The 24563-nt window shown below is 40.6% G+C and overlaps 2 protein-coding genes and 1 long non-coding RNA gene across 5 annotated transcripts in view; all 3 read right to left on the minus strand.

Annotated features, from left to right (window-relative positions):
- Positions 1-1352: 1352 nt before the first annotated feature.
- KLHL34 (kelch like family member 34) lies at positions 1353-4501 on the minus strand. Its single transcript, XM_042867900.1, has one exon. It carries the CDS (start codon positions 3768-3770, stop codon positions 1983-1985), a length of 1788 nt encoding a protein of 595 aa, XP_042723834.1. The 5' UTR covers positions 3771-4501; the 3' UTR covers positions 1353-1982.
- Positions 4502-5931: 1430 nt separating this feature from the next.
- LOC122178015 lies at positions 5932-12363 on the minus strand. The gene is made up of 2 exons (XR_006178218.1): positions 12298-12363; positions 5932-7273 (listed from the first exon to the last, which is right to left on the minus strand). It is a non-coding gene; the product is annotated as an uncharacterized LOC122178015 (long non-coding RNA).
- Positions 12364-21869: 9506 nt separating this feature from the next.
- The window catches only part of SMPX (small muscle protein X-linked), a 43527-nt gene continuing 40833 nt past the window's right edge, over positions 21870-24563 (minus strand). For all 3 annotated transcript variants that reach the window (XM_042867909.1, XM_042867908.1, XM_042867907.1), the window contains exon 5: positions 21870-22371. The gene's annotated coding sequence lies outside the window, so the exon portion shown is untranslated. The remainder of the gene's footprint in view (positions 22372-24563) is intronic.

Raw genomic sequence — 24563 nt, forward strand, 5'->3', positions numbered from 1 at the left:
TTCTTTCTTTCTTTCTTTCTTTCTTTCTTTCTTTCTTTCTTTCTTTCTTTCTTTCTTTCTTTCTTTCTTTCTTTCTTTCTTTTTAGTTTATTTGCATTTATTCCTTTATTTTTCTCTCTTTCTTCCTTGTTACCCTATTGCATTCAGATTGCAAATGTTTTGCAGATTTTGCACAATTGTACAGAAGAGTGGCCTTTCCGTAGCCCATTTTCAGTAATCCTATGTATTCGAGTCAATATGGATCATATATTAACAACATTTGTATAGAATTCTGGATCCAGTGTAATATTTGTACCATTTAGAAGAATATTGTTTGTATAAACTGAACATTTATTTACTGCATGTACTGACTTGTATATTAAATTTGTGAGGTTTTTGTACATTTCTCTTAAAAAATGCTTGACTTGAAATGGTTTGTGCTATTGTTCCAAGCATTTAGATTCTCTTGCTACTGTTTTACCGGACCAAAAGTAAATATATTCATATAAAACCTCTTTATATCTGATGGATGTATATGCACATTGTGTAGTTGATTCCTTGTCAAAACCAAGGCAGTTCAGAAGATTTAGATCTGTTGCTATGCAACAGCTATTCTGCCTGCACTTTACATTAGTAAAGTCAGCTTGATTGCTTTAAAGGTGAAAATTAAACATTGCAGTTTTTTAAGCTAGTCTAGTGACAAAGAACATGTGTCCTATCCATTGTGCTGCCTTCTTTTAAGACTATTAAATGTTCTTCTATATATATTTTTATTGTATTAACTCTCAACCTAGGAAAGGAACACTGTAAAATGAAGTACAATAAATTTAGCTTTTAAATGAACATCTCTGATTTGAGTTTGAGTTTACTGTGTACAAAAACAGTGGCATCTGACCACTTTACCTGCATTTCGCAGATCAGCATGCCTTCAAGTTCTTTGGCAATTGGGCAGTGTCTGCAAACTCACGGCCAAAAAGAAGTAGAACTGTTGCTGGTTGGTTTGTAGGCTGTCGGCAGACTCAGAATGAAGTCTGCTGGAAGCATTCAGTTGCATTCCTTCCCTCTGCACTCTTTGGTGAAAATAAACCTGTTTGCTGGGTTCTCTCGTGCTCAGTAATGAACAATTTTACCATTACGATCAGGTATGATAAAACGATGTATGCTGTTGAGGTAAGTATCAGGGCATTAGGTGCAGCAACTCCTGAAACACGTGTCATAGGGTCTTGCAGTACCTACATCAATTCAGCTCTGGCCATCTAAACTAACACAAGGCTTGGGTATATGAGAAATGTACTGTACCAGTAGTGTTTCTTCAGAATAATACAAAATAATGAAAGGCATGCTACAACAAAGGCTGCTCAAAGAGAAATGGCTTCTATGAAACAAGCACTGTTTTAGCACATGGCCACAATTGAGGCTACATTTTAAAAAATCCATGCTTTCTGTCCAGTAATTTCATGCTGTTTAGCTAAAGCACTCCTGCCTGGTATGTAGCATATTAAAATAATACCTTTCCTTGGCACTACTTTTTATTAGTTCTTACAGCCGTCAATTTTCTCATCTTTATACATCTCACTTTCACTTTGCTTAGCCATACCATAGCAATTCAATAGCACTTACCAACTGGGAAAATTACCTCTGATTAAGAAAACAGAAAAGATGGATTACATTTTTTAACCTCAGAAAAAATCTGACTTACAACAACTCTTAATTGCTATCTAGGTATTACTCTTCAAAAAAAGTCAAGGATTATGATTCTAGCTCCTCTCCTCCACATGTGCTACTTGCTACGTCTTTCCCCAGTGAGATTGGCTTTCAGATCTACAAATTGCTGCACCTTTTCCCAGGTTGCAGCCAGTCTTCCTTGCCTGTTTCCACTCAGTGTCTTGCTTATCACCGCAGACCCTCAACTCTTTTACATCCAGTGCCATCACAATTTTCTTCTTCTCCAGAGTTGCCCCACTGGCTCATCTCCCAGGGCTGTCATTCCATGATGCCTTGGCTCAGCAGTTTGGCAGCTTCTTTTTCGGGGTGTCACTGCCCTGTTCGTCGTCCATCTCTGACAGCTGCAGCACCGCACACTGCAGCCCACACCAGGGCAGGGGGGCTTTGCAAATCTCCTCCCAGCTATCGTTGTCAATGTCATAGCCAACCACGTCTTGCGTGGGGACTTCCCGCGAGTCTTGCCATTTCTTTCCCCCAATGAGAAGAGCTGTTTCCTCTACTACCACCAGACCATAGCAAAATCGGTCATAGATCAGTGGCCTCAAACGAGTCCATTGGTTTTGATCAGGGTCATATCTTTCTATTTCAGAGAATGGTTCATATAAACCTAAAAATGTGAATATGGTTTCTCTGATTGTCGCCATTTGATGCCCAAACCGAGCAATGCTCATGGGGGCTTGTTTCATCCACTGCCCTTCAAGCGAGCTCAGAGAATATAAGTCCTTGCTTGTGCTGGCTGGTTCTGCATATTTGCCACCTGAGATGTATATAGTATTCTTGCAAGTGGCGCTGGCATGACCATGTATCTTGCATGGCAATTCCCTGGCCTTCGTCCATCTGTCTCTAGTGATGTTGTAGACTTCCACAGATGAATGCAGACACCCATTCTCACCCCGTCCACCAATGGCAAAAATATTGTTGCTTAAGACACAACAAGAAAATTGGCATCTCTTTTCCAACATGCCTGTGATTTGGGTCCATGTGTTAAACCTTGGATCGTAGCGATGGACTTTGTTTGTAACCGATAAGATCTTGTCACTGTTCGAGTCACTTGGAGTGCCACCTTCTATTTCTCCCCCCAAAACGTAGAGGAAGTTCCCCACCACACACACACTGTGGTTCTGCACCCCATCACACACCTTTGTGAGAGCTTTCCATTTATGGTTGTAAACATCAAAAGCCACCACTTCAGTGATCAGACCCTCACTTACTGTCCCTCCCCCCAGAAGAATGATCCGAGTTTTCTGGTTCCTCAGTGTGGTGGACTTATCCTGCAGGATTGGCTGTCTGAAAACCAATGTATGGTAGTTTATTGCTTTAATGATCAGGCATTTGATACTTGCAGTAAGGGGCACTTCTGACTGTGTGTAAATTCTCCTCAGGTCTTCCACTGGGATGAGACCATATCTTATGTGCTCCAAAAGGCTGCTTGCATGAATCAACCTGGATTTATCCTGCTTCAGCCACAGCAGCAGAAGATTCAACAGCCTGGTTTCCTTCACCATAGGGAGATCTGGTGATTCTACCACCGCTAGCAAAGTCCTGAAATTCAGCTCGAGCAATCCTGACAAGTCCAAGTCCAACAGCTTCCAGAGGTTGTTGACAATGTATTTTTCTGCTGCAGCTAGGGCAGCCGGCAGGTAGAACCTCCTGGCAACATTGGCAGAGAAGCAGCAGTTCTCCAAGGAGAGGTTGTTAACCAAGTACTGATTGCACAAGCCAATGGCATCAGTCACTTGCAAGTAGCTTGCAGCTTCCAAGGTCTCCTCCAGGCTTTCAAAGGAAAGAGGCAGCAAGGAAGTGTAAATGAAATCCAGGACGTGCTGGAGACCAGTGGGTGAGACAACCTGCAGCTGAATCACACTGGCTTTAGATTCCTGTGTGTAACTTTTGAACATGGCTCGGAAATAGTCACTGGAGCATGCCAACAAAGACTTGTGTGCAGGAAACTCATTTTCCTTCACTTTCAGCAAAATATCACATAGAAAGCCCTCTGATCTCAGGGTCTGGTAATGGGAGAGCACCGTGGTGCAGTGCGCTTTGCAGTAGGACAGGAAGTAGCTCATTGTAGGTAATGCAATGCTTTCTGCTTGACTAAGTTACTAAATAATGCCATTAGACAGTGAAACAGATGCCTTAATCAACAGCCATTTGTATGAATGCCCACCAGACCTCCAGCTGCTAGAGAAAAGCCCAACCAAAAAAAAACCCACAGTCTCTCGCCTGGCATAGGGGAAGAATTAATAGATTTGTAGCGAATTCAGTGCATTCCTTTATAGAAAAAACTGCTGAATGTCATAACAGCTGTAATAAGATGCTTACTTTTCTCGCCTCCGTTTCTTGTGTAGGGATGAATGAATGGTCCACGGCTGTGCTGAGCACTTGCTTGGCTGGCCATCAGGTGACAGATGAGGGAGCTAGATGACAATCCCAACAAGTAGCACTTTGTGTCTGCTCAGCCGTCGCCCTCGGCCCTCTTTGCTCCTCAGGCAACTCAAGTAATAGATCCTCTCTGCCTGCCAGCGCATGGCTTGAGGCAGAAGCAGATGTTTATCCTCTCTTGTTTCAGACTCCGATAAGTTCAGACTGCACCGCACCGGGGACAGCAGCCCCTTTCTGTCCTCTTTTCACACTCTCTCAGCTGAAGATCAGGTCAGCACCCAGGGATTATTTCGTGAAGGTTTCCTAAGACAATAAATCTCTGCCTGGGAGGCGCTGAGACAACCAAAATATCTCGGTTGGTCACTGGGCCAATCCAACCCAGTGCATATCTGGGCCCCGCGGCTCACATGACTCAGGCAAGGCTCACAGCTACCAGAATAGCTGTGGGTGCCCAGCCCTCCCCCCCCCCCCCCCCCCCCCCCCCCCCCCCCCCCCCCGGCCAGTATCCAACTGCCATGGGCTGGACCTGGGGAGGGCTGCAGCCCTCAGGAGGCCCACAGCCCAACAGCTGGTCCGGGGCACCCAGAAGGGAAGCGCAAGGGCAATGCATCTGCACACTGGGGCCAAAATAGAGCCCTGCTTCTGCCAGAGCAGCTGGAGGGCTGGGTACTGGCTGGGAGCAGAGCCCATGCAAGGGCTTTATCATTTTCGACTTGTCCCCATTAAAAGCACGTACAGGGATTATCTCTGATTTTCACCTGAGTTTTCCAGGATCTAATTTCTACCAGGAATAGTAGATCCGGGCAGGTTATACATGCTGATTTCTTACAGCTTTCCTTTCGTTTTCTGTTTGTTTGTTTGTATCTCTGGTGGAGGTGTGCAGGAGTGTCCCTCTGACACTTCTCTTTCCAGGTCAAACGCCCTCAGGATTTACAAAGTGACAGGGTAGGTGAATGCCAGCATTTTGCTGCCAGCAGACTTGAGGTAGAGGAGGATCCCACAGGACTGATAAATCTCACCTACTGCTGAAGCCAAAGGTAAAGTCTTTTTACTGCACTTTTAAAAATATTTATTTATGTGTTTTAGTGAAGTTTATCAAGGGGTGTAATCAAGGGGTGTTTGGGATCTAACTGAATCCCAGCACAGACCATGTATGCCACGCTGCTCCTCTAGGGAACACAAGCTGTCTTGGCAAAGAGGCTGATACTTGCTCATGCTCTGCTCTGTATGTGGGGGAGGATTCTAAAAATGTCATTCTTCATTGCTGCACACTTCTGTACATTTATCTCCTGCTTGAACCCACTTTCCATCATTGCATTAGAGACCATTAATCAGGATCATGTTAATAAAATCATCCTCCCTGGTATCGGAATGACATGTGTAGACACTAGATATGATGTAGGAAAGGGATGCTTTCTTTCTCAATGGTTTTGCCTGCATCCGTGTCAGCATCACTTTGAATACTTTCAGATATTTCTACCAAAGCTATGTAGCTGAGGCCAAGCTTCATTTTGCAGCTTTGCCTGCTTTGCACACAGCAGAGGCCGGGTACATTTGCTACCCGTTTAGCAGTCATGCACCAGGTGTGATGCAGAGCTGACCAAATTGGCTTTCATCACAGGTGCAATGCAAATCCTGCACAAAGGTGTTCAGGTGCCAGCTGATGGTAGGGCACTGCCAAAGAGGCCAGCATTGATTTAACTGGGCCTGATTTAACACCCATGCCAGATAAGCAGCCCCTGTAATGGTATGAAGATTGGTTATGCAGTTTGCTCTCATACCTCCTCCAACTTCATGGCAAGCTGGCTAATGGAAACAGTAAGAATCATGATCTACATAAAGCTGTTTATTTGCCTGGAAATTTATTCTTGTTTATTTTCAGTTATAAATGAAACAAAGACAAACCCTCTCCAATCCCTTGCTCTGGAATGATAAAAAAAAAAACAGATTCTCAGTGACAAAATTAAGTTTCTCCCTACTTCACTTTTTGGCAGTTAGCTTAGTCTAACTTGGAAGCTCTCCTTTAATCAACAGACAAATTATCTTGCAGGCAGCTTCTCAGATCTCCAGCATCTTTTGAGAAATTTTTAATATCCATTAGTGATAGAGCAGGCAGTGACTAAATAGCAATGAATCTGAGAAAGCAACCTAGCACTAGGTGGGACATAGTGAAACCTTTATCTTACTTTTTACATTCATAATTTGGGGGATCAGATCTAATTTTTGACTCACAAGATGTTGCTTAAAATTAGGGAAACATTAGTGTTTAAGTGATATATGATTTTCTGAGAATAGATAATACATTTGTACTCATGAGCATCATTTAGGCCTTAAATTAGGTTTAGATTTCAGATTCAGAGTACATTCTCTGTTTAAATCATTGCTATTGTGCAGTAGATAGTCTGCAATAAAGAATATTCTGGGGATGCACTGCAAAAAATGTTGGCTTCCACTCTTTTTTTTCTTCATATAAAAGGATGGAAAATGTTCTGAATTGCAGTGCTGTATTCCATTTAATCTTACAAGTAGGCCATCGGTTGGTAAACACTTCAATTACCATTGTAAATGTTCCCAATTATTTTTTGAGTAAAGGTTATATAAAGAGTTGTACAAGTAAAATTAGTATCATTAGTAACAAGTGGCTTGCTGCAAAATATTCATTACAAAAATCTACAGTGGAGGATTTCCAAGCTACACATCATACCAGAAGGAAATCAGTGCAATCCAGAGTACAGCACAGCAAAAGGTTCAGCTGTTTAGCAACGTACTGCTTCAACACATACAGCAAAAGTGAGCTAAATGACTAATGGCATACAATGCTGTAGAATATAGGCTTTCCAGAATCTACTGATGAGAAAGATTATATTGATTTAAGTTGTCCTGTAAAAATCACTGGGCTGGAGTTTGTACTTCATACTTGAATAATCATGCACAATAGTATTTGGGTCATCCCATCTATTTAAATGCAAGGATGTTTGGACTGGGAAAGCGTTCTGTAGAAACAAAGTAGTGAGGGACGTGAAAGAGAAATTTCCTTGCAGCTAAAAGCAATGTATGGTGAGATGGTGTCTATATATGAAAGCACAGGAGAAAGTCTGACATCTTGGGTTCAAGAATCAGAACAGGGATTCCAGCAAAAACTCACTGCATGAAGATGCCTGCTATGCCATGGTTGTGCGGAAGCTTTCTGTGGAAGAAGAGGGGAAAAGGAAGAAATGCTGTTGGCACCCTTGAATTCAGTGATGCGGTGCCCAAGCGCTGGGCTAGCACTTACTACACTGATGTGAGAAAGTCAAAGTGCATCAAATGGTAAAAGGCAATATGAAATAAAAGCCCTTAGATCAGCTGTATCTCATTTGTTTCTTTCCTTTTCGCAGGTTCCTTTTCACTTGTCTCCAACAAAGACAGAGGCAGATATAGCTCCTACTGCTCTCCTGCCTTATTAGAGGAGAGCTTCCCTGGGGAATTGGAAAAAAAAAAAAAAAAACAGAGTTGGGAAAGTTTTTAACCTGGGCTGTTGCCTCTGAGCATCTGCAGTGGGATGAGTCAGGCAATGCAGCTGCAGAATAATGAATATGATTGTTTTTTTCAACCAGCTTTTCAGAGCTGCTGTGCTAATGGCCTCTGCAGTGTTTCACAATGGAGGGCAGTTTTTACCTGCTGCCTGGAGTCTGTTTGTTTGATGTTTTGCATCCAGCCTTCACTGTTCCCTTTAAGGAGGCAGCAGTGCCTGTACTGCAGCTGGGTAAGGGAGACCTGAAGTTCCTTTCCCAAGGATTCCCCTGCTCTGCATCTGCTCAAAGACTGTGATGGCCGCTGTGCAGTGAGGACAAGTGTGGATCTCATGGAATTGGGTTCCCAAAAATTGTATACTTGGTACTTGGGCAAAATAGGGATCTTCTGACTGTGTGACCAATAAGGGCAGAACAAGCGACTTCTGCTTATAGCTTGGTGTGTCCAGTCTATTGTGATATGATTTCTGCACACCTAGAGATATATGTGCTAAGTACAAAATCATTATAGCTGTGAACCCTCACCTCAGGTCTAAGAAAATGATGAGTAAATGGGGACTGGCTCCCCATACTGTCCTGATGCGTTTACTTGTGATTAAAACTGGCATTTATTTTTATAGGGACAGAAATGCAAGTAAAAATAACACTGCTTTGGGACCACAGAGAAGGAAACAGCCTTCACGGTGTTTGCTGCAGAGCTCTTTCTGAAATAAAGGTGCTTTTGACACAAGTGGGTTGGGATTCAGCTCTTCCACCCTCTTCCATTCCCTAATTCACATTTGAGCAAATGATTTTTGTTGCTTAGCAAAGTAAAGGTTGCAGCATAATCACCTTCTGTTAACACTGTTGGTTTATGAGATAATGAGAGCCTGATGTCCACACTCAATTGATCACTGAAAATGTTCCTAGAATGTCTATTCCACTTCATTGTTATCATTAGCATCAGCAGCATGTAATTTGGTGACTTTAGATTCGGTTGCCTCCACAGTCTACAAGTCAAGCTTCACCGCTGGAACAGAAGGGACTGGAGCTGCACCTGTAATCCTATTTTATTTGCTCATAAACACCTGTGTTTGTTTCTTATCCACTTGAGAGGTAGGTAAGAGATGCCATCCGAGCAAGCCCTTATATTGGATGACGTGCAGCTGGAATTAATTGCATATGCTGTAGGATGGATAATGAATGGCAAACCAACAAAGTCTATACAGGGTTTTTTTTGTCTCAGTGACATTTGACTGAATAAAATCATCCTGGAATGTGACAAAGGCATTGATGAGATGTGTTTTATTCCCCCTTCTAATACTAATGAACGACTGAGGGATGCATGACATGCAAGTCTCACTGATCACTTGTGAGGCTGAGGCCAGAGCCAGTCCATGAGAGTAAAAGGTACAGGTAGTTTTACTCAACAGACGGGGAGTCTAAATTCAATGCCTGGAAGAAATTTATGGATTATTTATACAAACTGATCTGCATAAATCAAGTTTTCTTCTCTAGGCACGTCAATGGAAATGGCCTCAGACACCACCCTGCTTCCTCTGGTAAGCATACTGGCACGTGCATATAAGCTGGGGATAGTGGAGAGCCAACACCCTTATCTCCAAGACAGTTGCTAAGAATTAACATAAATGAGCTCATTTTTATTAATTTTTACTTGAGAATTCTTGTTGGTAGAAACAATGCAAATATTAGCTTCCTCATAGCAGCAGCAGTGAAAGGATTTCTCTGCCTAGAGGAGAAAAATTAAACAACAAATAATAAAATAAACATTCTACCTAAACTGGCTAGAAAAGCTGAAGAGATGCTTTTCATCTCTCTTGTTTAATTATTGACGAAATTGATTCTTAAAGGGAGTTGTAAGGGAACTCTTATGTCATGGCCTGAACTGATGATAGAGCACCTGGTGAAGATGGTGACTAGCCCAGGTGCAAGCAAATCACCTATGCTTCCTAGGTGAGCAGAACAGGCGGACCCTGGGTCCACCCCTCCCTGGGCTCATTTAAGGGTTAGCTCACCAAAAGGAGAGCATCTTCTGTATGAGTGCTGCTTCCTGAAGGATGTTTTATGGCCAGAGACCCTAATGGTAGTCAGGTATGTCAACCTTTTCCTGTATAGGACTGTTGGTATTCCTAATGATTTTTTAATTAATTAATTAAATTTAATAATAAATTTAATTAATTTAATTAATAATTGCTTGGTACTGTAAAGAGCTTATCAAAAGCAGTTTCACTGATTCTAAAGGCCAACAGGAGTGAATATGGCCTATGTTCTAAGCTCCGGCAGCATGCAACTGGCGTAACAATATATCACCATTTTCTTAGTACAGTGGCGAAGTTATCAGGAGAGCTCTGGGTATCGTTTGAGATAAGAAAGTCTTTGGTGTATGTGTGATTATCTGTGACACCAAAAAAATGAAACTGTAGACTTTTTTTTAAAAAAAAAAAGCTTAGAGAAGATGGACTATGAAAGTCACTAAGAGGGAGATATAAAGCTCAAAAACTTCTGAGCAAAACTACCTTTTCAACACTGCAAAATTTTTTTGTTGTTTTTATTTGGTCTCACAAGTGGCCTACTTCATAAAGACATTGAGTGTCTCTCAGCAAAAGCATGGAAAGTACCTAGCGTAAGAAGCTAGCAACCCTTGGATGAGCTGCCCCAACCTTTCTCAAGTACCAAGCACCTAGGGTAAGCACTTTCTGTCTTGTGTAGAGTGGGTTGGTTGGAGACTCCTTCTTACTTGGACTGGGAAAATTGCTCTTGGAGTGAAGGAGTATTGCTCTTTGGAGATGGCAGTTAAAGGATGTTCTTCAGGAGGCTGCCATGTTCCTTCAAAAGAATCCAGAGTTCTCATACACACAAAAACTAGTCCAGCTGCATCCTTCTCCTTTCCCATACCCAGAGGCAGTGCTAATACATAAAACCCCTTATTCTGATAGTGGTCGTGTCAAAGGGGAGGATGCAGATGAAAGGTGAAGTTACGTGAGAAGACAGTCAAACAGAAATACTATATTACAGCACTAATTTGATATCATATCTGCTTCGAATTCTTTAGCATGGCAGGTCAACACATTACTGGTACTTCTGAGGTAGCCCAGTGACAGCAGTATGGTTGTTTATGTCAGCAGTGACCATGTTGGCAGCCTTTCCTACCTTCTGGAACTTTCTATCCTTCTCTATATGAGCTAACAAGCATGTTATTGTAGAGGAAGTTTCCATAATTTGAACTATGGCAATTACAAACCTGATTGGAGGAGACCTGATTTATATAACGTAAGTAGGCTTATATATGCAGAGGAGTAGATAATCTCAGTATTTACACTTTAATTTAGCTCATAGTAATATATGTGCCTGCGGCCCTAGCATAAAAAAAAAGTCAAAATTAATATTGTAGTTTTAGAAACTAAGCATGAGGCACGCTTCCAAGACATCGCTATGCAGAGAGCTGCTTTGCATTGCTGCTATACAGCCTTATTACACTAACTGAACCAAAGTTTTTCAAAAGGAAGTCTGCATTAAGTATTTTCTCTCATAATTCTTACCATCAGAAAAAGGAATCCTAAAATTATTGCTGGGGTTGGGTGGTTACATTCCCTTGAAAAGAAAACACTCAAGTTCAGAAGATACTTTAATGTGGCTGTGCCCACTCAGTTGCGATATCCATCAGCTGTGCCTTTAATAAGCAAACAAACTGTATACTCTGGTACTTTTACTACTTGTGGCTATGATTAAGAGGCTATAAGTGGAATAGTAAAATAAAAGTAATCATCACTGAAGTCACCTGTCCTTTTTTTTTTTTTTTTTTTTTTTTTTGCCAGATGGCTCTATTTGCCTTTGACTAAAAAGTCCAGCAGATTTTATGCAAGGCATTATATTTTTGCAATTTTCTCATACTGAGATTTGTCATCTATTAGTTATTTTCCAGTTCAAAATTAGAGTTGTAGGGAAGTAGAGGTTGGTTTTAATTCCCTTGAAACCAATAGGGGTTTTGCCATGAACTCTGGTACAGGCAGAAACACAATGTTCTTGTCACAGAGAAGTATCTGTCCTACTTTAGTTTTTCAGCCTTGAACACCAGCTTTCTCACCTGATATGAGGACATGTTATCTCCCAATGGTCCTACTGGAATAAAGATTGTATTAACGATCAAGCCCTTTACAGCTAAGCCTGTCATCTGCTATAAAAGAGTTGTTGATGAGTTTCTACGTAGAGCACGTGATTTTTGCTTGTGTTAACTCTTAATATGTAGGCATTGCATCAGCTGCCTGCAAGGGCAGACTGCCCTAGTGAGTGCACTATGCAGCAGGGGCAGAGCAGAGATAATCCCCAGTCAGACATTCCTAAACTGAAGCCTGCACTGAATCTCTGGGGAATGGTCCTCAACACGGACCAGCATTGTGCATGTGCTTGGAGTCCCTACTACTGACAACGCTTGTGTTACTGTAGAAGTAAATGGGCTTGTAGGTTTGCTTCTCACTGCTTTTGATAAGTAATATGTTTTGTATTTCTTTTTGTTTCTTTGTTGGTTTTTTGTTTGTTTGTTTTTGGTGTGTTGTTGTTTTTGCTGTTAGGCAGATAGGAGTTTCTCCTGTACTTGTCCATATTTTCAGAGAAGTTACTGGAGGAAAATATGGCATTTGTACAGTCTGAATTACTGAATGTTACCACAATCTCCAGAAAACAAATACCACTGGGTACTTACATTTCTATAGGCTGTCTGTGATTCCCCATGCATTAAAACTCTCAACTGCAAAGATGAATAAACTGCAAAGATGAATAAAAAGGCATCGGTAAGCCATTAAGGAACAAAAGTGTTTAGGGAATTTTGAAAGGCAGAAAGAGCACTCAGAGGACTCATAATTCCTTTAGGCAGTTAAACAGTCCTGATGGCCATTCCCATTCATGACAGTGTCCTTTCTAGTTACTGAAATACCTTGATTCTGTTATCAAGGTGACACCACAGTGTCTGTCTTGGTTCAGGACAGCACTGTGAGTGATAGATGCTTTAGAAACATTCAGAAAATGCTGGCAGCTGCCCTCCCGTGAACCCACTGTTGTAAATCATTGCTGTCAAGAAATACGGTTGCTCTTAATTGTTTGGGTTTCTCTTAGAAACAAATATTTACAGCTTCTGGTTCACACGGTCTTCTAAAGGTCACAGATTCTAGCTCTAACAGAAGACAAATTGTTCAGTCTTAAACTATTTCACACTGGCTCCCTGTGTAAGCCTGTGCTGCCGTAAAAGCAGGCATCGCTATGGGACTCGTGTAAGGACAGAGGAACAAAGTTCTCCTTGCCTGTTTCAGCAAGTTATTTTTAAAAGCTTATGTGTTCAGTGACTGGAAAAAGCCACCCTCATTCTTATTCTTTTATATGGGATGGATACGTTGTATGCTAATGGTCTGCTGGGAAGTTAGAATTACTTTCTCATATAGCAAATCTGTATGGAGAGGTGAGAATTTTTATTGGATTGCTGTTAGTGAGAAATTTTGCATTACAAGGACTAAAAATGATCCAGGTTTTCCAAAACTATTACAGCCCTTCTATGCACAACTATATGTAGTAGCTTGTAGAAAATCTTCAGAAAATCTTCTCATCAGCTACTGGCTTAATCTTTGCTTCCTAAGATTATTAGGAAGTTAAGAAAAAAGTTCCAACTGTTATTTCTTTTACCTAGTTTTCATTTCATTGTTATGAAAAATCACAACTGAGGGAATCACTGAGAAAGTTGTTAATAAATTCTAGGTCCTGACTCTTCTCACACTGTTTGTTTGAACTGTGTAAAATTTCTAATAACGCCAGCCACCTACATGGTCAATTGAACTGCTGCCTGTGAAGGCAATAATTGGACTACAGAGCTAGATACTTAGCCAGGTACTGAAGATGGTTTGGAATTTGACTTAAACCTTTAGTTATTTTCCTCTCCCTTTTCTGTCTTGATTGGTTTCATTTTGTGGAAGTGTTAGAAGGTGAAGCTTCGCATGACTGAGAGTTACATGATTGCTTACGTCAGTTCCCCTGACCAGGATCATTTAATTCTTGCTTGCATTCATCAAGAACAGCTCATCTTCTTTTAAGAGCTATTATTTTTGTCATCTGACCTAGAAGAATCACAAGAGACCAAGATCTTTGTTTAAGAACTGCCTGCATGCAACTTAACCATGCTTCAGGGAGTATAAGCCACTGCCAGCATGGAAATTTATAGGATTGACATAATTTTCTGATTTGATTGCTCTGCTCATTGTTGCAGACTTCCTGCCCAGGTATCAATTTTAACATCACGCAAACATATTACATTTGTACAGACTAATAATACCAGCTTTAAATTAGGAAACACTTCCTAATGGTATGCGTAATTAAATGCTAGGATAGGATGTCTAGGGAGATTGTAGTAGGATTGCCATCATGAATAGATCCTTACAATACACTGTAAAGAATATACTTGGAATTAGGCAAGTATAGTTGCTTGTACTTAGTGGCAAGGAGATGGATTAGATGGTCTTCTGAGTCCTCCTGGGGGATGCAGTCTTAAGATTTTCTGCTCGAGTCAGAGTTAAATCATGCAGTCCTATGAACCATGAGGAGCGTGTATTAATAAGTGATTCACACAGGTGATTTTCTAAATTAGATGCTCCTCTCAAAAACAAGAGCCTTAAACTGGAAAAAGCTCAAGATCATGCTGGTGTGTGACATTTTAGAGACTTCTTTGTGGTTGCTCCACTTGGAAAACTTACTGAGCATGTCAATAAATTAAAAATTTAATTCCTGGGGATGTCACATCTTCAGCACTTCTACTGAGATAAATCAGTCTGAAAAGAACTTTTTCTGAGAGCTGACTGGAGTCGCCACTCCACCATGGCTGAAGACAGAATCTCTGTTGTTTTTTTTTTTTTTTTTTCTTTTTTCCTACACTACATGCAGAAAAAAGATCTTATTCTAAAAAAAAAAAATCAAGTTCTTGCTCTCCATGACAGGAAAATACACTTCTGTGTGTCACTTTGTGTTGTTTTTCCTTAAAGAGAAGAACAACAACATGTAAAATATCAGTAGGCCCCTCTTCCCCCCTCCCCCCCCCCCCCCAAAAAAAAAAACAAAAAAAAAAAAACAAAAAAAAAAAAAAAAAACTCCGCAATGGCCATTATCTCTGACTCATCCTGTCCTAATAGATACAGGTTCAGGAGAGAAACTCAGCTGGAATTTGCTCTTGTTAAATATTTTCTGCATAGCGCAACACCAGCATGCATTCTAAGATAAAATGAATACAGAACAAGCAAAATTCTTTAGGAATAGTGCCTCCACACTGATATACAAGTGTGTTTCCTGAAATAATGCCATCCTGGAATGCAAAATTATACACCGGTGTGCTAGTTCCCTTGTTTCTCAGCCAGGTCAGAATGACCTTAGAGTGGAAAGCTGAAGGAAGAAGATTTTCTGTGGGCATGAGGAGCATCCTTCAGGATGCCAGGCTACCACGGGGCTGTGGTGAGAGATGCTGTGCTGGCAGAGCCTTGCTCCTATGGGACAGCAAAGCAAGAATTCAAGCATGAGAAAAACACTAAGAAAAGGCAGCCTCAGATGATCCTCAGAGTGCCCTGTTTGTCCATGTGGGCCAAGACGCAGGTTCCACTGAGCCAAAGAACTGCTATTAGTTTTAGCTGCATCTTGACTCAGAGCTGAGATGCCATGTCTGGCAGAGGTTGGTGCTGTCCTGAATGAATCGTGTTTCTTGGTGCTGCTTGATTAGAACTCAGGCATGCATCATATAGCATCTCAGCTCTTTGTAGAAGGCCATGCAACCATGCCCAGTGAGGCTTGGGCCCCCTCCTTGCTGCCACTCCACTGGGATAGGGTCTGAAGTGCCACCTGATGCCTTTTTGAATCATGCTTTTCCCAGGGCTCCTCCAGAACAATAATGAGCTATGGTGAGCCATGTGCTTCATAGATGAAACATCAGGCTAGAGAGAGAGGGAGAACTGTAAGATGCTGTTTTTTGCTTTCCCTTTCTAGAGATAGTGTTTACTGCGTATTCTCTTCTGAGTATTTATTTTGTTCTGAATTCTCAAAGTCTGCACAGCAGAAGCAACTGCTGCTGCAAACTGCTGTGGCTGCAGTATGTTGTGATGCCATGCTATATTGGCATGAGACCTGGCCCTTGGTTTTAGTCATTGTGATGTTGGCATGTTTTTTGCTTGCCTTGCTGGACAAGCAATGTAGGCAAAGCACTTTCCTCTCTTCTCAAGAGCTAGAGAAGAGCACAGGTGTCCCATTTTTGTCATAGCTATACAAATTCACGCCAACTGAATTTTCTCAACTGTGTAGTACTGTGTAGTGTCATTTCCCTGACCTCTGTGAAGTTATTCCCCCCCTTACGCTACCCTGCTTGACAGCTCTCAGTGATAGAAGAGTCAGCAGCACTTTATAGGAGAAAGAGTCAAAGCAGGGAATTAAGGCACAGCCTCATGCAGAGACATTAGTGCCTGAGTCACTGGGATGTCATTCAGGCTCTGGGACAGCCTGTGAAGCCTTTCAGATCACATGTGTGCATGACATTTAGAAGAGGTGGGTGACCTCACGGGAGATTATCTAAGAGATCTAAACTGACCATAGACGGTGGCATTGGAAGCTTTCATTTATCCTCACTAACCTTCAGCCATAAAAAAGGAGGATGAGTGCATGGATGTGCATGCAGGAAGTATGCGAGAAGCGCTGAGAACATTGTGAAAGCCAGAAGGCTGATAAACCATACCCTAGCTCCAGTGACACACGGATGTCATGGAAAGAGAGAGGAGGACACAATTTGTTTCCCAAGGGAGAGTGTTTTATTGCAAGCCTTTTCTTGTGCGTTTACTACTTGACTGTGCAGCAGAGGTTTTTTTAAAAAGAGAAGTTGTGCTCCTTTCCTGATTTTTGTAAAAAACTGTGAATTTGTGCATCCTTCTGACCTTCTTAATTCTAAATATGGCCAGTAGTCCAAGGTCAACCTTGGGAACAACTGTGAGGCCAACCAGAAAAGCTGAATTATTCAGTTCCCTCAATTCCTTTCATTGCGCACCCTGTATGTCCAAATCAGCATCCCATCTCAGACCACACTCTTGGTGGGGGACAAGGAGCAAGGCAGTTTTCCTGAGTTCAGTATTAATAAGGTTCCAAAGGGTCGTGAGATGTCTTCTCAAATCTGTGGCCTTCTTCTAATTATTCTTGTCACGTGTCAGCCCAGTGCATACCTTTCTTCAGACTGGTGTTCCTGCTGAGCTTCCAGTTAGAAAATTGGAACAGAAGCAAATAAATGGTATGGCTACAGAGATCTTGGTAGCTCTGAAATCACTTTTGCTCCTTGTCCTGCTTCTCAAGGCAAAAACCCACGCCTATGCCCTCTTTTGCCTCTCATGCTCTGCCTTTTCCATCTCAATCTCTTGAAACCCATCCCTCTGTGAGTTATCCCTCTGTACCTGATGAGTCCATTTGTTCATATGGTGGGTCCTCATTTTCAACAAGCATGTGAATCTTGCTCTTTGTGTCTAAATTCAACTCACATGGTCAGAATCTATGTGCTCAAGACAGAAAATGCTGTGTTCTGCACTATTATAATGCCCCGTTCAGCTATATATTGAGTTATGCATTTTGGCTCAGATCAGATATTGCAGGCTCCACATACATGTGAAGTCCATCACTCATATCAGTAGCAGAATATTGCTGTTTTGTTATTATCTTTCCAGGTGTAACACAAGTCTTTTGTAGAGTATTATTGAAAATATTTGCTTCACAATTAGTTCAGAGTAGCTTAGTGAGAAGTGAATATGACAACTGAAGAGGTCTGTTTATTCTACAAATTATTTTAGTCTGCTTCCAAGAACTCAGAAAAAATGAATTTTACCAGATTTGACTTATCTTACAAGCAACCATTACCTTTTATTTGTCCCTAGAAAAAAGGGGCACGAACTAAGGTGTACTTTTTGAGGGCTGAAAAAGTGATATTAGAGGGAGTTTTCTTCATAGTTATTCATGAGCCAGTAGTACTAGGCAGCTCGTATACTGAAATATGTTTTTTGTCCCCAAAAATCCCTAACTTAATCTGTTTCACTTAAAAAGCCAAAACTTATTCAAATTACATGCGCACACATTAGGGAAACCAGGATTTAGTCAAATGGGCAAAAGGAGTTTGTTTCAATGTTTTGGCCCTAGAGCTATTATCAAGAAAAATACAACTACTTTCCTCAGACAGCCCTCTCTGGTTCTCTTCTCTCAACACCATCAATTTTTTACAATACAAAATCCTGCCAAAGTGCAGGATTTTTATTACATAGTCTCATAAATAATTTACTGATAACATGGAATGAGAGATGTAAAAGAGGCATCTTTATCACTGATGTGATCACAGTGACCACAGTCCTGGTAGGATGCTACTGAACTCAGTGAACTGTGCTTCAAGGCTTTGATTTTGGGAATTCACTTCCATAAATACAATTGCCTGTAACTACAGATGTTTTACTGGAAGGTCGCCTTGTGAGAATATCCTCTCAGCATTTAGATGGTCCTCTCCAGTGCTGTATTTTGTCCAGGTGTGGCCTTTTATCCTTCATCAGTTGGTGCTTCTGCCTGCTCCCTGTCATGTGCTTACAAGTGGATTAGTGCAGTGGAGCCTTCCTTTTGCTACTAAATATAATAGCTTATGCCACCAGAGAAATAAAAACCATTCTATAATTCAGAAATGCATAAAGTAGAGCCTCCTGAGTGTTAAAGCAAGCAGCACTGATTGTATTAGAAATTCAGAAGTGTTATAAACTTTTAATTGGAAATCATTAAACCAGAGTCGTCACTTGAATTATATTCAAATATATGAAATTTTTCAAGTAACAGTATTCATTACTTTTTCTTTACCTCTAAGTTAAATGTTTGTTCGTTTGTTTCTTTTCTGTGCAGGTGATCAGAGAAATCATTAGATCATGTTTTTGCCTAGTGAACCACAACTAAAATTCTCCTGCACAATATGCTGAGATAGTGGTGTCTCGTAAGACTAAATCCTTTGCTGGAAGGAGAGACACAGTAATAAGTACTTCTGTTTTTCTAACAGAACATATCTCTACCATGCTGTTGAGTAGTTTTTCAGAAAAAAAGATACATTTGGTCTTTTTCAAAATTGGCTAATAAAGAGATAAAAGTGCGGAGAACCAGATAGAAAGGTAGAAATGTAAGCTTTTTCTCCACTATACATGCACTGAGCTTAGTGACATCACAGCAATAAAGTCCCTTTGATGTACTGTCACGCCAGCACTATGCAGAGAACAGTGTAGATAAATGGTATTGAAATCCACTTATTTTGCTATATTTCATAGGTCCCTCATTAAGCAGGTTAGGGATATGGGGCTGGAGGGGAGTTTATGTCTCTGTGGCTTGTTTATGATAAATATCTATTTTGCTGGAACCCGTCCTTTAGCTTCACTGCCTAGAGACAGTCATTTACTATCTCATTAGTGAGATGTCAGTAGATAGCTGTTAATGAGTTTGGTTCATACGCACAAAGGCTGACGTGTAACTAGATGAAATAGGTATAATTTTAGCATGATCTGTTGTCATGTACTTCATCGTAACACCTCAATGTTTTCTTAAATCTGTTCAAAAATGTAATATCTGGGGTGTAAAATTTTACATTCCAGAAGTAATAGACTACAAAGTTAATGGGACAACTTTCACTGGTTTGTCCATGCCCCAGTCAGACCCTTACATAATATTCAGATGAAAAGTAATAGGACTAAGACATGCCAGTTTGGACCAGTTATTATAAATTTGGTAGCTGAGAGATCCTTCACAACCTCTTTTTTATTATTACTATTTTTTTCTTTCCTGGTGCTAAGCTGCTGAGCCTATGCTTTAGTAGAGTTTCATTGTACTGCTAAGAAATGAGGGGTCTTAACATGAGCAACTTGCTGATCCTCTCTGCCGCATAGTTGTCAGCCTCGAGACAGATTAAAATTATACATATATTATGAAATTTCATGGAAAATAAAGCTAAATAAAAATTGTCTTTGCTTCTGCCTACCCTTTCCCTGCTATTATGTTTCAGTGGTCAGTGGTGGTATCCGTTCACTTTGGCGGAATGAGTTGAAATATGATGAAACAAGCGCACTTACTCATTCAGATGTGATGACTGTTACACAGAATTCTCTGAATCTTAAGAGCTCTGTATGTTTTATAGGTTGAAAGACCATCCTCCATCAAAGCAACTGTAAAACAGGCTAGGTCCATTCCTGAGTGGAATGGGATTTCCCTTGCTGTGGTCTTCAACCACATGTGATGTGAACCCACCCTTCAAGCTGTGGAGAGTACCAAGCTAATGGCACTTCTTCCTCACATGCTTGTGTACTTCATTGCTGACATACAGAAAGAAGTAATAGGTATCTGCCAACTAAAGGACAGCACGGGGAAAATTTATGTATAAGACTTTTTGTGTGGGAAAGAAAATTCAGAGCAGCCTGAGCCAGTAGGACTAAGCAGTTCCTCAGTTTTCCATTGGAAGAGGCTTTCCCATTGCTCCCAGCTCTCCTCATCACCTGCAATTTCAACTAGGAATTTTCTTAGCTATGAAATGAGGGGGAAAAAACATAGCCATAGCTTTCTGCAATTCTCTGAAGTGTTTTTAAAGTGAGTAAGGAATAATAAAAGCTGAGTCCCTGACTCACCTTGTCTTTAACATGCTTCTGGTTCAAAAGGTTGTGTTTTCTTCTCTTTTGATCATCTGCATATTGACAGAAATAATGCACTCCGGCATCAGTGACTGGTAATGCAGTGTGTAGGGAAATTACTCTTTTTTGATTGAATAGACATGATGTTAATCTCATCGGTATGTAAATGAAAGGTGCTCCTGAGGCATTCTGCTTCTTGAAGCTTTCATTTCAGCCTGTCTTTTGGGGATGTTCACCTCCAAGGATTGCTTTAAAAGAAATCAGCCGTAAGGATATAAGGATGGAACAGGATACTAAACAATGTTGGTATTACATATTTAAAGTAAAAAATACAAGAACTGAATTGAGCAAGTACAGTTCCCTTTGAATTTACTGTACACAGCCACTCAAGTATACGCTTGTAATAACATGAAATATAAAAATATTGCTATTTAGGTTTTGTATTGTGTCATGTAGCCAATTAGAATTAAATTGATGTAATTGTTAGTAACATTCAACTTGAAGCTTGTTTTCTAACCAGAAAAATCATCTTTATTTTAACTGAATAAACAAGAGCCAGGCAGAATTTCAGATGATGAAGAGTTTCTATCAATGGTAGATGATTAGTTCAAAACAGCTCTCTTACCCCTTCATAGTAAATGACACAAAGACTAACAGCATACAGTGTATTAAATTTCTCTAACAATAAAATTTAATTTCCAAAAATAGAATCTGCATTGAACAGTCTTCATTTATGTACAGTCTGTATAAAACAAGTGTTAGGGTTTAATCATGTGTTGGTGTGTTCATACATCATTTTTGCTCAGCATCAGTATTTCTAAGTCTCTGCTTTATTTGGGCTTTTGAAGACAGGGATCCTTCAGCCTGCATTTCAGGAGCATGTTCTTACAAGGCTGTTTGACCTGTCTATTTGTAAGACAGATGCTCTGAAAGTAACACCTCCTATTTTATTATGTTGATTCATGATGACAGAGGCAGACGTTGGTGGTATGACAGCAGAGGTTGAACCTTCCCACCAATATCCCATTGCATTTTGTTGCCGTGTGACAGATGGCAGCAGAGGGTCACTCTGACATGGAAGTGCAGATGAAGCAAAGATATGCACTGAGTTCCTCCATGCAGAAAAAATGGCAGCCCCTGACATTCATCAACGCTTATGAATGTTTCTGGAGACCAACCAGTGGATGTGAGCACAGTGAGGCAGTGGATGGTGCCTTTCAGTGGTGGCAACAGTGACAATGGGTCACCTCAGCTGGTGCAGGTTTTTACAAGCACAGCATGCAGGCTCTTGTTCGTCACTGATGAAAATGCATAGCTAATGGTGATGACTGTTAAAAAATAGCGTTTTGTAGCTGAGAATTTGTTCTATCAAATAGTGTTATTGTGCTCTTTGTATCTGTTGCAGTTCCATGGAAATAAATGCAAGGTATTACTTTCAGAACAGCTTACATATGAAGATTGAAGGCTCACACACCTTGTATTCTCACTGTACAAGGTTAAGGTGAAGCATAAACATCAGAACACTGGTGCATGTTTATATTCCCATGAAAAAGAAATACTTTGGCTCTGCAGTAAGAAAAGAATTTAGCTAAACTCACCATAAAGACCACCTCTTTTAATATCGTCTTCCTTTATTACACATAATCCACTATTCCTGCTCCATAACCAGGAATACAGAACAGGAAATTAGATATTACATTCTTCATTCATTCTGAATTTGGTGAAGTCTTTTTTAAACTCTCTTGTCTATATTCATTCTTTTTAAAAAAGAAACCAAATTAATTGTAAGTAATTACTTTTTCTTTAATAAAGCATTTATACCACTTCTCCTCAAACTTCTAAATATTATATTCCCTGATCTCAGATTAAACCATTCCTGAATATATACATATTTCTCATTAGGTTCTGTGCTCTTTTATTTCATCAGTACTTTTCTGTGTTAAGCAAAATAGACAAGAAGAAAGTGCTGATATAAATGTACAAAGAAGATGTTTCCCATGGAGTGTTGCAGAATTAGGAAGTTCAGTCTTCATACAAATATATAAAATATTTCGGATGATATCCATTCATGGAATCTGTTTGGTTTCTTGTCGGACCTGCATAACAAATACAAGACCAGAAATTAATAATTTGTCAGTGATCTAACAGCTGTTTCAAGAGAATGCAGAGAAATACCTGCAAGTTGTAAGGGGGAGTATATTTCCAGCATCTGCAGTGTACTTGTTTACACCTGAGCTCAGAGAATAAAGAGTGGGTGTGAAACAAATCTTGATCCACAGCTTTATCCACCCACTGTCGAAGAATCCATCTGATGAAACTTCATGACTCTCTAAAAAGCCCATTAACTCTTCAAGCGTTGAGTTTTGCCCTCAGTAAGGATATTTCCTTCACTTGTCCCTCTCTAGTTGCCCCAGCACTACAACTTGTCTCAGGGAAGTCCCAGTGCTATTTCAGCAGGCACAAACTGCAAGTCCTGTGGCACAAGACAGCAGCAGGACTGTGGCACAGATCCTGTTTCTGCTTCAATTTTCGGGATCAACCAGCATTGGAACACAGTAGAATCATAGAATCCTTAGAGTTGAAAGGGACCTCTGAAGGCCATCTAGTCCAACTGCCCTGCAATGAACAGAAAGATGCGCAGCTGGATCAGGGCCTTAACCAGCCTCACCTTGAAACTCTCAAGGGATGGGACATCAACCATATCAACTAGACAGTCTGTTCCAGTGCCTCACCTCCCTCACTGTATAAGATTTTTTTTCCTTATATCCAGCCTAAATCTAACCTTTCTAAATCTTTCTAAACCTTTCTAAACCTTTCTAAATCTAACCTCTGAGGCTGAAGCCGTTTCCCCTTGTTCTAACACCACAGACCCTGCTAAAGAACCTGTCCCCTTCTTTCTTGTAACTCCCCTTTAGATACTGAAAGGCTGCTATCAGGTTGCCTTGCAGCCTTCTCTTCTCTAGGCTGAACAGCCCCAGCTCTCTCAGCTTTTCCTCATAGGAGAGGCATTCCATTCCGTGGATAAAACGCTTCATACAGTACACTCGATGCAGTAGCACAATAGTGCCTGTTGTATAGATCCCATCAGTGTTAATTTATTTATTATGTTAAGCAGTGTAAAGGGGTATTAGCTGCTGTCTGTGGAATGATAAGCAATTTCCATTGACCCATCTGCGGTGATTCTTTCCTGCATTGTCACAGCTAATTTGAAACAGCATAGGGTCTAATCCTGTTCCCTTTGAAGTTAAGGGGCATTGGAGGCTGCCATTACATCAGTGGTTCCAGACAGTCTCAAAACTGAGGAAAAGGGTTTGAAAATATCTTCCAGTTTTTCAAGACATGAACTTTCTTAGAGCAGGTGTTTAATGAAATAGGATTTAAGTATTTGGGGTGAAGGAATATCTCTATATCTTTTTTAAAATTTTCTTAAATTAGTGAACCTGTATTGAATGCTCAGAAAGTAGAGAAAAAGCCACAGGATGGTGGAAAAAAATGGCAACCTTCTGTATTTCACAATACGTCATTTAAACAGGGTTTGCTACACTTTGTGTTGGGGCTGTACACATTTGAACAAATATTGGAGGGACATTCAAAAGACTCAAACTACTTAGCTTTGAGAAGACACTGGTGGGGAAAAGAGGTGCTGTTCAGAAAACCCTAATATGAACTCCTTGGAAGTGTTGGTATCTTTCGAATAAAGAAGTCTAAAGAAAAAGAACTGGAGTTGAAAAAGGGAGAAGGAGTTATTGTCCAAAGGAAAGAGATAAACAAACATCAACAACAAAAACCAGTGCTACTAGCATGATCTTTGGCCATTAGCAACCAAGCTTAATCAAGTCTTAAACTGACTCAGTGATGCAGTGTACTAGTCTGCTTCAGCTAAAACTTCCCCACAATCAGGTAATTTTATGTACTTCTGATCTCAAAAACAAAATCAAACCTTGAAGCTGTATTTGATGGCTCCCCAGGATACGCATGCACGTGTAATCCTGTCCTGTATAATTACTGCCTGCCTACACACACTCTCTTATGTTTCAGTTGAGTATTCTCTTTCAAACTGTTCTGTGCTTGTTCCTGAATATCACAAGGTGACTGTTTTGCAGTGGTGGGTGGATAAAACATTACTAGCTATGATTAAATGCAAATGCTCATGCCTGGGCTCAGAATAGAGGGTATCTATTAGCACCGGTGTGCTCAGCACAGTGGGCACAAAGAAATATAATTCAGCACTTGGTGGCACAAATGTTTTCAGATCCTTCCACTTAAAGAGGACAGTGTCAGGCTGTTT

Source organism: Lagopus leucura, unplaced genomic scaffold (assembly GCF_019238085.1).
Source record: "Lagopus leucura isolate 7727_CA_CO unplaced genomic scaffold, USGS_WTPT01 Super-Scaffold_100001, whole genome shotgun sequence".
Taxonomy (NCBI): Eukaryota; Metazoa; Chordata; class Aves; order Galliformes; family Phasianidae; genus Lagopus; species Lagopus leucura.

Bases quoted from the DNA above. Each gene is read 5' to 3' on its own strand.
- KLHL34 (XM_042867900.1), bottom strand. From the start codon at position 3,770: ATGAGCTACTTCCTGTCCTACTGCAAAGCGCACTGCACCACGGTGCTC.